Raw genomic sequence first — 16,585 nt, 5'->3', positions numbered from 1 at the left:
GTCATTCTCTTTCCAAGACTCATTTCGTGATTGGTTGAAATATGGAAACCATAATTTTTTATGAGTTTTACTTCCTCATTTAATGTCTGTCTGCTGATTTAGAAGTGAAATCTACCAAAACTGAAAATTTTGAATGAATTTCAACTAAAAATAGAGATAGTCTTAGAAAGAGAGTGCCAGAGAAAGCAAGAGAAAGCATAACTAGTATTTCTCATTAATAAATAAACGTAATCGTTAGTGGTATATCTCCATGATCAAAGTCATAGCATAAGGGTTACCTAGTTCATTTGGTGGCCAAGAAACCCAAGCTAGCATGTGCATACAACAGTTAATCTACAACAGTTGGTTGGCAATGCCTAAATTCAACACAAGTTACATAACTTTTTATTATATAAGTGAGTTTTTACAGCAAATGTTGATAGGGATAAGATCCATAAAAATGTTACATGAAGACTACATACTCAGAAAATCCCTTTGTTATCTATCAGAAGGGAAAAATGAAAATGAGAATTATACAGTATATCCCTCACCCATGCTGCAGGATAATCCAATCTCTTGTTTTACATTTGCTAAGATCTTATGTTCTCTGGGTACAAAAAAGTACAAGCAATCTCAAATTAAAGAACAGAAGATTATTTTCCCTTTGCAAATTTCTCAATCATTAATATTCATTAACAATATCAAAAAATGGGAGGCTTTCTAGAGGCTCAGAAGAATAGCTTGCTTTGCATAAATGATGTCACAAAGGCTCACTCAAGAAATAAGTCTTTTAACCTTCAATTTGTGACCCTAGCATGAAAGACTTGAAATTCTGACCAACCAGCTTTACACCATGAAAAGGAAAAGGAACAGAATGTCTACAGAGAAACATCGCTGCGGCGATCACGTCCGTTCATTTCCATGAAACCTGAATGCAAGTTTCTTCTCCTCCTACCTTGTTTTGATCTAGCTCCTCTTCTTCTATGACCTGAATACACCATAAAAATGACAACCAAGAAACCTACTCCTGAAAATGCCCACAAGAATATCATCCAAAACCTGAAAGAACTAGGCATCTCATCTTTCTGCACACTTTCTGATTCCTCTGTCGTGATATTATTGTTTGTGGAATCATCATTTGCATCCTGGTTACTGACCCTTGACACTACAATTTCTTCTTTTTTTTCCTCCCCTTCTGATGTCAAGGAATTATCACTTGAACACTTTCTCTGGTGGTGAAGATTCAGTGCTTCATTCAACGTCTTAGCACATTCTATGCTGAGCAGATCTCGCTGTAAATCCTCCTTGTTATCTTCACCAAGTGTTGAGGAATCCGGCGGGTCTGGGAACTTGGCCCAGCATTTGTTGACCACGTCAACGTTGCGCCAATCTGCTTTGTCAAAGCTCCAATTCCCAACACTGAATCGCAATCCATAATGAAAGACTCTATATTTGACACCAGTTGCAGGAACATATCCCGGGTATATCAGTATCTCATCACTTATAGTATGCTTTAATTTCAACTGCATCAATAAAGAACTGGTTACAGCAGTGAAATACTTTTCGTACTTTAAAGAGGAAGTAAAAATAACGTGATGCAATACACCATGAAAGAGAAATACATAGAGTAACATATAGGGATTAGGGAATGAAAATTTATGCTCATTCTTGTCCACAATTAGGTTCTGAACAACTCAACCCAAAAGTGAACACCATAAGATTTAGTATTGTCACTCACCCCTCAATAATAAAAGCCAATAGCAACTGAAGTAAAGCATCAAGCCTATGAAGCACAAACATTGTTGACATGCAACACAAGGTACAGTAAGTGTGTGTATATGCTTCAAGATTTATGGTATCTTGATATATTTCATATAGGAGCAAAGTAAATTGTGGCACATTCCTAAGTTTGTTAGTAAGAATTGCCAGCAAGGGATTCTGTTATTATCTCCTTGCTTTCCGAGATGCCACTGAAATAGTGAACAATCTACTCAATATATATGCCACTGAACAAGGAATTGTCGTACTCATCACAAAGTGCCTACTGGTACAATCAGTAGACAATAAAGATGATAAAACATTTCCAACATAACTTTGTGAGATTTGGATATTATTGTAATTCATCTTAAAATTTTAATTCATGATGGGCTGATCCCTTTAGACATTGTGCTCAAAGGAATCCTGCCTTATTCTCTTTTATTATTGAAAATTTTCGTAGTTGTTTCAAACATCTATCTTTCTTCTTTCTCTTTTAAATGGCGTCCTAGCCATTTCTGTGTTGTGCCAACCTGCTATGTTGGAAATTGGAAACAAAAGCATAAATAAATTGGACTCGGTATGAAGAAACATTAGATATGCAATCAACACTAAAACAAACAAGGCACCAAAATGGTATTCGTGCTTAAAATGGTAGAGTGAAGGAATTTTCTCAAGGTAAAATAAGTTTTGCAAATTACAAATGTTAGAATGGAAATAAAATAAATTACAAGGGTAGAACTTCAATGGGAAAAAGCCATGAAAAGATGACATTTTCTTTGCTTCATTAATTTACTTAGATAAGAGCCTTTAAATTGGCAATCAGTCAAACCGTATACAATTGCATTTATTATTTATTTATTTATTTATTTATTTTAACAAATGAAGAAACTGATATTTGGAAAAGCTTCTCATTTGGACAGCCACAAAACAATATAATTATTATTCTCGAAGTAGTGTCCTGAAAGAATGTGTTATATTGTTCTAGAAGTTATAATGTCCAAAAGCATCATTAAGGAAGCCTAAGAAGAAGTGGTTCCCAGCTATATGATGTTAGGTACTGATAGTGATTAGTTAGTTAGTCACATTAATTAGTTACTTAATTATGTTGCAGGGATGAAATAATTTGAATAAGACATCTGATCAACAAATAAAAGGAGAGGTTGAAAGAGATTTATCAGTCATTGTGAGAAAGGATTGTTCTGTTAGAGAGGAGGAAGAGAACAAGGTCTCTCAAATACCATGAAAGTTCAATAAAATTCATTTGCATTTATATTAATAATAGAAATTGGATCAGAAAGTAAAAAGAAATACGAATTTTATTGAAGATTAAGGCTATGGATACCTAGCTAATGAACTAACTAGTGAATAGCTATAGGTACTTGTTGTAATACACCAAAAATGTACTGGTTAAGATGAGAATTGAAGTAAAGCATAATTTATAAATACCCTCATCAGTTAACTCAATGAGACTCTTTTAAGGACCAAACAGTAAAGGCATAGATGAGAACCAAAGAAAATAATTCAACTCATCCAGGGCAAATTAACATAGAGAGCTAAACAAAAAAAAAAAGAAAAAACACACTGAAAAGGCAAGACAAAATTTAGATACACTTGGTAATCTATAAGAAACTAAAGTAAAGATGAAATATCTAAATTGTTCAAAGGAACTTTGATTACTTGAGGATCGCTGATATAGAGAGAGACGAATTCAGACACATCTAACATTAAGAGTCCACCTATATAAACACGAAGAATCAATATTGTCTGTATGACACAACAAAAAAATAATTTGGCCTGCTCCCATAAAGTAGGGAGACGTGTCTGGCCCTTTTAGTTAAGCAATAGAGGCAAAGGTTTTACACTTCAATTGCTTATGCTAGTTTCTAATAATTGGTGTTGGCCAAAGTGAGTTCGATCATGAATAGATATGACATGTAACATCAAGATAAAGTACGTATGTATGTAATTGCAGATCTCATGGATTTTTGTTCGATTCAGTCTCAAGCTATAAAGTGGCAAGGTCTCCATCAATGAAGAAAGAATGTAAAGGGCACTGTTTATTTATGGAGACTCTACGTTGTATGTTTTCTATCATTGTCTCCAATTTTTCTTGATAAAATGATTAAGAATTAAGATTAAGCCATGTTGTAATACCCATGAAAAGCCATTGTGTATTTTCCCCACTCTATGTACCCTACACCAATAAATAGTATGCTTCTTTCTTTATTTAGCAAAGGGTGATAGATCTAATCACTGAAAGACTTAATCAAATTGTGTAAAGAATTCAAAACATTAATACTAAGGGTATCTCTTTGGGAGCACCTGTCTCCTATCAACCTAGTGATCATGGCTGCAGCTGTGCACCAAATCTTAGAACACAGTTGTAATTTCTTATCAAGAGTTCCCTCCTCCTTGAGATGGAGGAGCTTATAGCTCTTCCTACAAGATAACAAAGGCTCATTTACCCATAACAGCTTATGCTTAATTTAAGCGTTATTTGTATTCTTCCAATACATTCAAAGTAATCTTTTATCTGTTTGAATGTATGATGACTAGATTTTTTACCATCAAAAAGACCTAACTTATATTCAATTTGCATGAGTCCGCTTGAATTGTGTGTGGAAAAAATTCATAATCATAAAAGTGAAATAAATAGCTAAAATTGAAATTTGAGATTTGATTGGTTAGCTTCTAGAATAGATGTGATAGCCACTCAAATAAGAGCCAAAAGGTCCAAGCTCATATTTGCCTAGCTCTTTGAAGGACAGCACAAGCTGCAAAGCAAGTAGCAACCCAAAAGACAATAGATCTGTACCCGAAACAGGATATATCTCTAACACTATGACACCCATAATCATATCAACATATAAACTGATTATAATTATAAGAATGTAAAAGCAAAATACCTCTGCAGCACCAAATGAGTAACCATACATCTCACTAATCCAACCGGATTCATATATGTCTCCAGTTATATTTCTTGCATAATGAGCTCTATCAGCTCGGACCTCCTCAGTCTTATGCAGCCACAACATTGCAAATTTCCGGAGATCATCTATATGCATAATGATTACACCACCAACCTTGTCACAAGCCTCAGGATGGCTAGTATGTAATTTTGCAAGCTCATTGTCACAGCCAATAAGGTAGCTAGCATAGAAAAAATAAAACAAACAAATGAGTCACCAAAGACAAGACACAAGATAAGCAGATATCAGCAGAAAAATATATCATCTATATACTGCACCACTAACCAACCTCAATCAACAGCATTGCATTAATACCAACATTAACCAGTCTCATAAACATAAATTTAAATTAATATACTTACTCATAAGGAGTTGAAACAGGATGACCACGAGCTGCTTTGAATTCCCATGGTGTTATTGGGCCTCTTAAGATCATGTCAGCATCAAGAATCACTATGAATTCAGCATCAATATTTACATGATTAAGCCAATGAAGGACTGCAGCTGGTTTATTAATTGCTGGATACCTGAAATAAAACACACTTTGTCATGCTTTTCTAGCTTATAGTATAAATCAGCCATATGAAACATTGAAAAGAGTTAGGCTCTCAATCATACAGTAAATTTAAGTTCCACCAAACACTGATAGACAAAACCCGGAATTTAATGTTAACCACTTTGTCCCAATCATACAGTAAATGTCAGTGCAGAAATAAAATGAAACTAACAAAAAATGTTAACATACTGCCACTGAAATTTGAAAGAAATACAAAAACGTAATTACCAATCTCCTGTTAGTGGATGTCTACTCATAGAAGGGACATAATGTGTTGGAGCCAAATCATGGCCTTTATACTTCTGTAATTCCTCATCAGAGCAGCTGAGAAGTCTAGTAATATTTCCAGGTTGTCCACTTTTATGGAAACTGTGCATAAGTCCTACAGTCTGCCAATCAAAGTATGTGGTGCATTCCGTTGAAAAAATGGTATGAATTTTAGGATGTGGCTTTGCGGCACCATCATCAACATGTTCTTCTTTGATATCCTCCATCATTTGTAAAGTAGCAGGAGTCACATATTTTGGCTGAGTTAGTTCCGCATATGCTTTGCTTTTCAAAAAGCTCAAGTATTTAGACCATACTGGTTTAGGGCAACCATTTTCTGCATGTTGTAATAAAAGGCCTTCATTTATAATGTTTATGCACTCTATGCTTATAAATAGGCCTCGCCTTCGATTATGATCAAGTTCCAACTGTTTTACCTGCAATATAAGATGCTTTCCAATTTCAGTAAAATTGAAAAAACCTGATGCCATATTTATTTTCATAAATTCAGCATAGTTGAACAAAAACTAAGGATTAAAATGCTGAGTATTATAAATTCATGTAAAAGGAATATGTGCTTTCTTATTAAAAAATGATGAAGCATCATTAGTGCATCACAAAAACACATCCTTTTCTATGACACAGGAATTTCTTCTCCCAAAAAGAAGCACACCATAACCATAAGTTTCCCTATACAAGTATAATGGTTTATGTACCTCTTTGGGATATGGAGGTTCTGGAAAGAGTTTATTACATTCGTATACAATTCCGTCATCGTGGTGAGCCAGTTTATTAAATGACCAATTCCCAACACTAAATGGCAGCCCATAGTGAAGAAGAATCGGCTCTATTCCCTCTCGAGGATTATAACCTGGGTAAATCATTAAGTTATCATTGATCTTGTGCCGAAGTCCAACCTGTGAAGAAGAGGAGGGAACCCAGACGGGTAGACATAAAGAAGGATAAATACAAAATAATCAGTGGAAATTGAATCGTTAAACACTACAGTCAATTGCTAGATCAAGTATATAGTTTATAATGCCTGAAATAAAAAATCATTTTAAGGCATTGAACTCACCTCTGCAGCACCAAAAGAGTATCCATACATCTCACTGATCCATCCTTTCCCGTAGATGTCACCAGTTATGTTTGTTGCCCAGTGAGCCCTATCTTCCCGAACTTCTTCGGTTTTTGAAAGCCACAAGGGAGCAAAAACTCGCAGGTCATCTATATGAAAGGCCAAAAGCCCACCAACTTTGTCACACAGTTCTGGATGTTTTGTGTGCAGTTGAGCCAAAATATTGTCACAACCTTTTAAGTACCTGGAGACAGAATTTAGATATGTCTCAAGTTCTAATGGTGAGCCAAAGAAAGAAGCAATAATACAAAATACAATATTTAAATACTACTTTAAGAGATTTAATCAAGTTTATAACATAAAGCAAAGCTCTCTAGCTTATGCATTACGGCCAATGTAAATATAAAAGGCCTAGGCTTCCAGAACTTCCATATTGTTAAAACTGATAATAGCCAATGTAAGATGCACTAGTGCATTAGCATCCTTCCAAGAGTATCTGAAATGGAAGTGGTGATCAAGTGGTTTACACTACATCACAACAGTGTAGTAAGTATCGTACGATTCACCATACGAATCGTATGATACGAAACGATTTAGGTCCCTAACGATATGAATCGTACGATACGAAACGATTCAGGTTCCTAACGATATGAATCGTGAGTTGTATCGTTTTTACTCCCGTATCGTACTTGTATCGTACGATACGAGTCCGCATCGTGTGAATCATGATTCGATTCACGATACGAATTTATCCCAATTTAAAACCTAGTTTTTCCCTCTACAAATTTACCCCCAAATTGAAACCCTAATTTTTCCTCCTTTATTTTTCGCACATTGAAACTGATTAACGTTACTTATTAAGGTTAGTGTGCTCGAAAGCATGTTCTCCTCCTTGCCTCTCGTGATCACGTCATCTCTGTTTGTTGCGGTGGTTGCACAATGGTGCAGTGTTGGTTGCGCGGTGTTGCAGTGGTGGTTCCGTGTCATCTCGTGCATGCCTTTGTTCGTTTGTTCAGTGGGTTTGAGCTTCTGCGTTTGTAGTACAGTGGTGACATGGTGGTAAATCTTAGAGAGGATGAGGATGAACTATGAATGATTAGAATAGAATATTTTTTTAGGTTGTTTAGGATACAAGGAGCAAACACTTATTTTTTGGATGGCTATAATGCATAATTTGTTTAGTAGCATATAACTATAGTTGAAGGAATCTTATGCAGCATCCACATTGTTTTTTGAAGGCCATGTTGCTGAAATTGTGAAACTCTGTGGTAGATACACATAAATACAACCACTCTATCTAAATATGAGATTGTTTTGTTATTAATTTTCTCTTTACATATTTATCTATCTTATATATTTAAGTTTAACTGCATTCTTTTAATGTTTATAAAATGTTTATGAATCGTTAGATTCACGATTCAAAATCTAAGCTCTCTCACGATTCAAATACCATGTATCACAAAAAGAAAAGGAGTGAATTAAAAAGAATAAGAAGCAAGAAAATGGTAAATACCCATAATAAGCTGCAACAGGTCTTCCTCTCTCAGCACCAAGCTCCCAAGGTACAATTGGACCTCGGATTATCATGTCTGCATCCAGAATGACAACCCAGTCAACCTTTTTTGCATCCTTACTGTGTTTAAGCCAATGTACAACCCCAGCAGGTTTGTTTATTGCAGGATACCTGCATAGTGGATAGGAGATTTATTTCTCATCCTGCTATCTTCAGCAAATGGTTCTGCTTTTGTAATAACATAGGCACATGTCATATATGCCAAGGGGGCGTGTTAAAATAAAATAAAATTAAAAAATTAAAAGAAAAAAACACACTCACATACTCTAATCATATAAGAACGAACGGACACTTACGAGCATTTGGTTTGAGAAAACAGTTTTTGTTTTTACTTTGCTTCCAATTTTCAAATGCTTCTACAGGAAACACTGAAAATAACTTTCTACTGTTTTCATTTTTGGTTTTCACTTTTTTCTGTATAAAGTTTTGAATAAAAAATCAAAAAATCAAAGTGAAAACAGACAAATGAAAATAAAGAAACATTTTCCTAAATCAAATGGTCACTTAATCAATACCAAAGTACTAGCAGAATAAATTCATTATGAAGTAAGAGTATTAAGATTAGTCATCCAATGCCCTGTGCTAATTGGTGACAAATGCAAGCTCACTCGGGGGTCTTATGCTCATAGAAAACGGGATAGTGCTGACATTAGAAAATTTCTTGTCAACATCACATGTCATAACTGTGCCAATCATAATTTTTGTACACCACACAAATCCACAGCTCATTTCCCATGAAGAATTTAACCACCACACCAACCCACAATTTATACACACTGTTTCAAGAACTCGCAGATCCTGTCCGTAGACATGCCTAAGAAAAAGATCAACAGCAGGATTCACAACTACACAGAACAACAAATCAGAGTTAAAAACTACCCTAGTAAGTAACCAACTAAGGTTGGACAACCAGAACCAAAACCATGTCATTAATCTCACTGCACAACAAAGCCACGCAAAATGAATCCACATTCCACACTCCAAATTCCAAAAACGACTAAACTTAAATACAGTTGCATAGGTGTTTATTGTGCTGATTTCCAGCCAAAATTGAAGTTTCGCCTTAATAATCTATGTTGACCTTAAAAAAAATTCTGTTGCACGAATTACCAAAGGGAAACTCCAAAAACATCTCTGAAACTGCATCTAACAGTTGTCCTTCCAAGACTTACCCCACCCCACCCAAAAACAGAAACATTTGCAACACTGATTATTTATCATTTGCTTACCAGTCACCAGTTCTGGGGTGTCTACTCATGGAGGGCACCTCAAAGGTTGGTGCCAAATGCATTCCCTTGTAGTTCTTCTTCTCCTCATCAGTGCAACTGAGGAGTCTTGTGATGGGTCCAGGCTGCTTGGCCTTCCTGTAACTGTTCATCAGCCCCACAGTCTGCCAGTCGAAGTAATTCTGACATTCCACAGAGAAGAGGGTGTGGATCCTCCCTGATGGAGACTTCCTCGCACCTTCAATGCCCACCACACCCACCAACACCACCACCATCAAAATCCAAACTTTCCCCATCCCAGCTCGATTTCAAGGTCAGAAATCAAATGGGTACCGCCTCAAAGATCCGAATTTCATCTCACGACTCTGATCTCCCAAGCTCTCAGCTTGAAATGCTGAAGTCAAAATTGTGTAAACAATATACTAATATTATGATACGAGGAGATGGGAGAAAGAGGAGATATTGTGCAATTTTCCAATTTGTGTTAAATAAACCCATTAAAGAATGATATTATACAGCTCGATAATTAAATTAAGCAATTATTAATGTGGGAACGAATCTTGAAAGTGCGAGTGTAGTTGTTATTACTTAAGAAAGTAGTGCATACTGTACACGTATATGATCGTTGAATCTTCAACGCTTTGAGGTTTTTCTATTTATTTTTTGTTTTGTTGTGCGAGAAAAGAAAGGGTTTTTGATTTTGATTTTCTTCGTGCATGTTGGTGGAGACTAGCTTCTGTTCTGTGCCTGACTGATTCGTTGGGAAGAGGAAGATATATTATTCTCTTAACCTAATCAATGAAGCGTCGTCGTTTGCTGTTCGTTAGCCTGTCTCTTCATTAAATCATTATTGTACTTTAAAAATCAATTGCACCTTGCTTTTTCCTAATTCAAAAGAGGAAAAATTACCCCTTTTTGCAATAAAAGTGAGATAAGGTTCGCTCCTTTTTTTTTTCAATGTTAGGGAAATGTTGAGGAAGGAAAATTTATAGGAGTTTTTGATGCCTATATTTTGTTTACCATACATTTTTTATTAATTGAAATTTAATAAATATAAAATATACATAAAATAAGATAAACATTATATATATAATGTGAGATGAAAAGGAAAATTATAAAGGAATATGATAATATATCATTATATAATTAGACCATTGAAACTTTCTTACAAAACTTTACTACTTGAAGGAATGTTTATCACATATGGGTAGTCTTTAGTTAACGTGACAACAAGTGTTTATTTAAACATCCTTTGTTGTGTTAGTAACATCAAATTAATTTGTTGTAACAGAAAGAAAAATAGCATCATTTCAACCCAATGCATTTTAAATTTTTAGAATGTTTTTCATTGTTTTTCTAGCAAATTTTAAAATATTTTAATATATTAAAACGTACTTTAATTTATTATAATGCACCTAAAATTCATAAAGGACCCAAAAATATTTTCAAAGAACTTTTCATTTAACAAATGATCAAATTAAGATAAAAGGAGACTTTATAACTCGTGAAAAACTCAAATCTTAGTATACTATCATGATCAAAACATTCTTGAAAAAATATGATCACTTGATTTTTCAAATTTCGAACGTAGTTTTGACAAAGTCGTATGGGAATCAAATCTCTAAATCTTTCCATAAACAACCTAGGTTATTTTGTTTCTTACTTTGTGGAAACTTGAAAGCTTAACACCAATAACTATAATATTAATAATTATCTCATAATTATCCATTGATATTTTATCTCAATGAAATCATAAGAAGTTTCATTATTAAATATTAATAATTATTTATCTAAATGTTTGTTTTCTATATTGTATTTCAAAATAAATATAGATGGAACTTGTCCTTTTATTCGTTATTGGATGCGCTCCACAGCCATCACGAGCAACCCAGATCCTACCTTTGTTTTATAGTCTTTAAACATTACATTCAGGTTTTCATTTTGAATCATTATCATCTACCTTTTAGTCAATAAATTCAATAGTTTTCATGGACAAAATACAACTTAGATGCTCATTCTAACAAATTTAATCTATCTATTTTTTACATATCTATCTATGTATGTATAATAATAATATTTTTTTAATTTTTAACATGTGATTTTTAAATTAATATTTTATGTATTTTTTTTATCAATATCGATAAAAAGAAGAAGATGAACATCTTCGTGTAATAAGGAGTTTTGATGATGATGATGATGATGACTTATGAAAAAGCATGAAAGACTTAACGATGATGCATGAAAAAATGTTGAAGACTTTAAAAAATGCATCGATTCAAAAGATGCATTGAAGACTTAGTGATTTAGTTGTTTAGGTATAGTAATTTGTGTATATTATTTAAAATAATTAAATTAGTATGTCAATAGTCAAAAAGGCAAAACCAAGCAATAAAGCACCAAAAGAATTTTATTTATTTGTAAAATTCACTGGAATAATCAATTATTCTTAGTGATAATCAATTATCTCAATTAAAATTGATTTTTGAGAAAAATATATGTGATAATCGATTATCATTGTTAATAATCGATTATCACATGTTGATAATAGATTATCGTGACTAATAATAGATTATCACATGGAGAAAAATGTTTTAAAAAAGGTTTATGTGATAATCGATTATCACTTATGATAATCGATTATATATGGCAGTTAGGATTCAACATTTTATATTCTTAATCTAATTTCTAAATAGGCTTCTATAAATGGAGGTGAGAGTTCATTTTACAAAGATACATAAGTTAGAGAAGTCTGAGTACTTGAAAACTCTCTGTGAGAAGCCGATCATCCTTTGTGTGATTTAAAGGAGGGGTTCATTCCTTGTGTGATTCAAGGAAGGTATTTTCATCCTTATGAATTTCAAGGAAGGTGTCTTCGTCTCTTGTGTGATTCAAGAGAGGTATTCTTTAAATCCTAATCTTTCTTATCATTGATTGTAAGTTTGGTTTGGTTTATTCTAGTGATTAAGTTCATCTCGTTTTTTATCAGATTAACATTTGGACATAGGATCTTTTGATCCAAATTAGTATAAATATGTTGTGCAATTTTATCTTCCCTACTCTCTTATTTTTATTCATTAAAATAAAGAAAACAATCTTAATTGAACTTTGATATTAAAAAGAAAAAATTTTAAAAACACAATTTTTATTAAAAACCCAATTCACCTATTTTTTATTTTTTATGTCTAAACACTAATAATTTTGCTGCACGTTTTCAACGAGTGTATAATCTTATAAAACTTAATTCTTTATTTTAGTTAAATTATTTCTTGCTAGTATCTTAAATAAATATGTTAAATTTAAGATTCAATGCAAGATAATAAATATAAAATAAAAAATTAAACTAAAATTCAGGATTTTCAGGATTAAACTAAAAAAAATCACCCATGAAAAATTTAAGGTGACAAAATTTCCAATCTAAACATCAAAGTTAAAACTCAGAATGGAGAGAGAGACCACCTTGGATTAAGGTGTCGCTGACACTCTAGGAAACGCATTTCAGGGTTTAAGCCGTGTGGAATGGAACCTCGGAAACTCCAAACTATTGCTTGAACAGGAACATAAACGCTGTAAGCATTTCATTTCGTTCGTTATTTCTCGCTTCTTCACATTGATCGATGATTTATAATCGCCAATTGCTTTCTTCTGCTACCAATCTCTTCAAACTCACCCATGAATTCTCTCTTCTCTCCCGCGCTCACTCCTCCATTTCTGCACAACCCTTTATCCGAAAGTTAACGTTTTTGGCCTCTTCATCAAGATTTTCCTCCACCCCACGTTTCTGCAATGGCTCAAACCTCGTGGGGATGAGAGGCATGAGATGTTACTGCCACGACAGTGGTGGGTCTAGGGAGTGGACTGAGGAAATTGAGTATTTAGATGAAGCGGGTGGTGTTATTTACAAGGGTAAGGGTGTGAGGTCTGTGGAGCCTGGTCTTGACGATCATGTGATGGTGGGTGAGGTGAAGAAGCCCTTTGTGAATGCTCTGGCTGTAGCAAAAATTGTTGAGGTTGTGAAGAGGTGGAAGTGGGGGCCGGAATTGGAGACCCAGTTGGACAAACTACAGTTTGTACCCAACATGACTCACATTGCTCAAGCATTGAAAGTTATTGGTGATTCTGATGCTTGTTTGAGTTTGTTTAGGTGGGCTAAGAGGCAGGCTTGGTATGCTACAAGTGATGACTGTTATGTCATGTTGTTTGATGGGCTGAATCAAAAGAGGGATTTTGAGGGGATTCAGTTGTTGTTTGATGAGATGGTTGGTGATTCGGCTGATGGGGTTTCCTTGTCTGCTGCGTGTAATAGGGTGATTAGGTACTTGGCTAAGGCAGAGAAGTTGGAGGTGTCGTTTTGCTGCTTCAAGAAAATAGTGGATGCTGGTTGCAAAGTTGATATCGAGACGTATAATTCGCTCATTACTTTGTTTCTGAACAAGGGTTTGCCTTACAAGGCATTTGAAATGTATGAGACCATGGAGAAAGTTGGGTGTTTGTTGGATGGTTCGACATATGAATTGATGATCCCCAACTTGGCAAAATCAGGGCGTCTTGATGCTGCTTTTAAACTCTTCCAAGAGATGAAAGGGAGAGATTTTCGGCCTGGTTTGAATCTCTTTGTGTCTCTTGTTGATTCTATGGGGAAGGCGGGTAGGTTGGACAGTGCAATGAAGGTTTACATGGAGATGAGAGGTTATGGCTACAAGCCACCTCCTACCATATTTGTTTCTCTGATTGAGTCTTATGTGAAGTCTGGGAAGTTAGAAACTGCTCTAAGGCTTTGGGATGAGATGAGGTTGGCAGGGTTCAGGCCTAACTTTGGTTTGTATACTTTGGTCATTGAATCCCATGCAAAATCAGGGAAGCTTGACATTGCTATGTCTACGTTTTTAGATATGGAAAAAGCAGGGTTTCTACCCACCCCATCTACATATTCTTGTCTTTTGGAAATGCATGCTGCTGCAGGACAAATTGATCCTGCCATGAAACTGTACAATTCAATGACTAATGCAGGTTTAAGGCCTGGCCTAAGCACTTATACCGTGCTTTTAACTCTACTGGCTAAAAAGAAGCTGGTGGATGTGGCTGCCAAAATTCTACTTGAAATGAAGGCCATGGGGTATTCTGTAGATGTGACAGCTAGTGATGTTTTGATGGTGTATATTAAGGAAGGTTCGGTTGATCTTGCTTTGAGGTGGTTGCGTTTCATGGGTTCATCTGGGATCAGAACCAATAATTTTATCATCAGGCAGTTGTTTGAGTCATGCATGAAGAGTGGGTTGTATGAATCAGCCAAGCCTCTTCTGGAAACATATGTTAACTCTGCTGCTAAAGTTGATTTGATACTCTACACCTCCATTTTAGCTCATCTTGTTAGGTGTCAGGATGAGAAAAATGAGAGGCATTTGATGTCTATCCTCAGTGCTACAAAGCATAAGGCACACACTTTTATGTGTGGACTTTTCACAGGCCCAGAACACAGGGGACAGCCGGTGTTATCTTTTGTCCGGGAATTCTTTCAAGGTATTGATTATGAATTGGAGGAGGGTGCTGCTAAGTACTTTGTCAATGTTCTTCTCAATTACCTAGTTCTTATGGGGCAGATAAATCGAGCTCGGTGTGTTTGGAAGGTTGCTTATGAGAATAAACTTTTCCCAAAGGCTATAGTGTTTGATCAGCACATTGCTTGGTCCCTTGATGTTAGAAACTTGTCAGTTGGAGCTGCTCTTATTGCAGTAGTGCATACTCTTCATAGATTCAGAAAGCGCATGCTATATTATGGCATTGTGCCAAGACGGATAAAATTGGTTACCGGAGCAACTTTGAAGATTGTGATTGCACAGATGTTTAGCTCAGTAGAATCTCCTTTTGAGGTGAGTAAAGTGGTTCTTAGGGCATCAGGAGATTCAGTCATGGAGTGGTTTAAGAAGCCAATTGTTCAGCAGTTTCTTCTTAACGAAATTCCATCTAGGTCTGATATTCTAATGCACAGACTCAACATACTTTTCCCTAGTTCTGCACCTGAAGTTAGATCTCTATCTCCTCCTAAGCCTCTCATTGCAGTCAGGGAAATGTAAACAGTTTTGATATCTATGGTTAGTTACTGGCATTTAAACTTTTATGGTTAGTCCATTGTCGTAGAGTGCTGCACAGTGTGAAAGTGATGCTTAAAAAGACGTGTACTATTTAAGGATTTGGAATATAATATAACTCTGATGATTCACACTTTTCACCTTTGAAGTAAATGCAGATACTATCTGAAGATTAGTTTATAAATCTGTTTAGAATTAACTCGTATGTTAAAATTGCATTTGATATTTTAAATAATATTACACATTTTCATATAGATTTGCTAGCCAGAATGTTGGTCTTGTTATCAAGCTGCTGTAATGAAATGAAACATCACAAAATGATCTCTGCAGTAAATAGAGCAGCACATTATTGCCCCTAAAGTTATAATGAGTTGTTCTGAATTTATTTCTTTGATATATTTCCCTAGAGTTTGCAATGATCATCAAAAAGAAACAATGCTGATTGTTGATAAATTCTCTATGCTTCTGAATAACATTTATGTGTTCTTTTAGCTTTTGGGATCCTTTGTTCAACAGGAGTAATAGCTGCTGAACGTACACTCTAGCTGTGGATTACTTCAATGTGCCTCCTTATTCTGAACTAATCTAAAGCGGATTTCTTGGTTGGTATGATTCCTCATATTAAAGACTTTTCAAAGATTTTACGTCCCATAATCCATCAGTGAGAGTTTTTTAGCTCATGCTTCATGTTTTCACCAAGTGTACATTTTTTCTTGAGTTCATATGTTCGGCCACCTGTTAGAACTAAAAAATACAACTGATGCATGCCATTTTAAACCAATTCTAGACCATGATTGTGCCTAAACCATAAATCACATCTAAAATAATGATTTTAGCGGAACCTCCAAGACAAGTCTATTTTGGTGCTTCTGTGATCTTAAATACATATTGTGGGATTTGTTGATGGCCTGAATTTTTCAAAATGGTTTTTGGTTCTTCCATTGTCAATTCTTGAACCCTAAAGAGTTTAGTGGGATTCTTTAGTGTTAACATTGAATTTTCATGTAATGTTTTTTAAAGTTGGGCTTTCTTGGTTATATGTTTTGCTGATAAAGTGATACCTGCTGATATAATGCACCGTACAAAATATATG

At 34.9% G+C, this 16,585-nt stretch overlaps 2 protein-coding genes across 5 annotated transcripts; one reads left to right on the top strand and one right to left on the bottom strand.

Annotated features, from left to right (window-relative positions):
- Positions 1 to 361: 361 nt before the first annotated feature.
- Positions 362 to 12,877, bottom strand: LOC114181811 (peptidyl serine alpha-galactosyltransferase). Of its 4 annotated transcripts, none has more exons than XM_085672154.1 (9): positions 12,863 to 12,877; positions 9,410 to 9,800; positions 8,121 to 8,291; positions 6,608 to 6,851; positions 6,246 to 6,446; positions 5,491 to 5,966; positions 5,069 to 5,233; positions 4,644 to 4,887; positions 362 to 1,502 (listed from the first exon to the last, which is right to left on the bottom strand). In XM_085672154.1, exons 2-9 carry the CDS (start codon positions 9,700 to 9,702, stop codon positions 858 to 860), a joined length of 2,439 nt encoding a protein of 812 aa, XP_085528280.1. In that variant the 5' UTR covers positions 9,703 to 9,800; positions 12,863 to 12,877; the 3' UTR covers positions 362 to 857. The 4 variants fall into 4 exon arrangements, with proteins under 4 accessions (XP_085528280.1, XP_027924181.2, XP_027924182.2 ...); XM_028068380.2 differs by lacking the exon at positions 12,863 to 12,877 and adding an exon at positions 9,995 to 10,158; XM_028068381.2 differs by lacking the exon at positions 12,863 to 12,877 and adding an exon at positions 10,014 to 10,151.
- EMB2217 (Pentatricopeptide repeat (PPR) superfamily protein) lies at positions 12,849 to 16,393 on the top strand. The gene is made up of 2 exons (XM_028069103.2): positions 12,849 to 15,495; positions 16,009 to 16,393. Exon 1 carries the CDS (start codon positions 13,021 to 13,023, stop codon positions 15,475 to 15,477), a length of 2,457 nt encoding a protein of 818 aa, XP_027924904.1. The 5' UTR covers positions 12,849 to 13,020; the 3' UTR covers positions 15,478 to 15,495; positions 16,009 to 16,393.
- The last annotated feature ends 192 nt before the right edge of the window (positions 16,394 to 16,585 follow it).

Source organism: Vigna unguiculata, chromosome 4 (genome assembly GCF_037176805.1).
Source record: "Vigna unguiculata cultivar grain cowpea cultivar isolate G323 ecotype 2 chromosome 4, ASM3717680v1, whole genome shotgun sequence".
NCBI lineage: Eukaryota > Viridiplantae > Streptophyta > Magnoliopsida > Fabales > Fabaceae > Vigna > Vigna unguiculata.
This window is presented reverse-complemented; position numbering and strand designations above follow the sequence as displayed.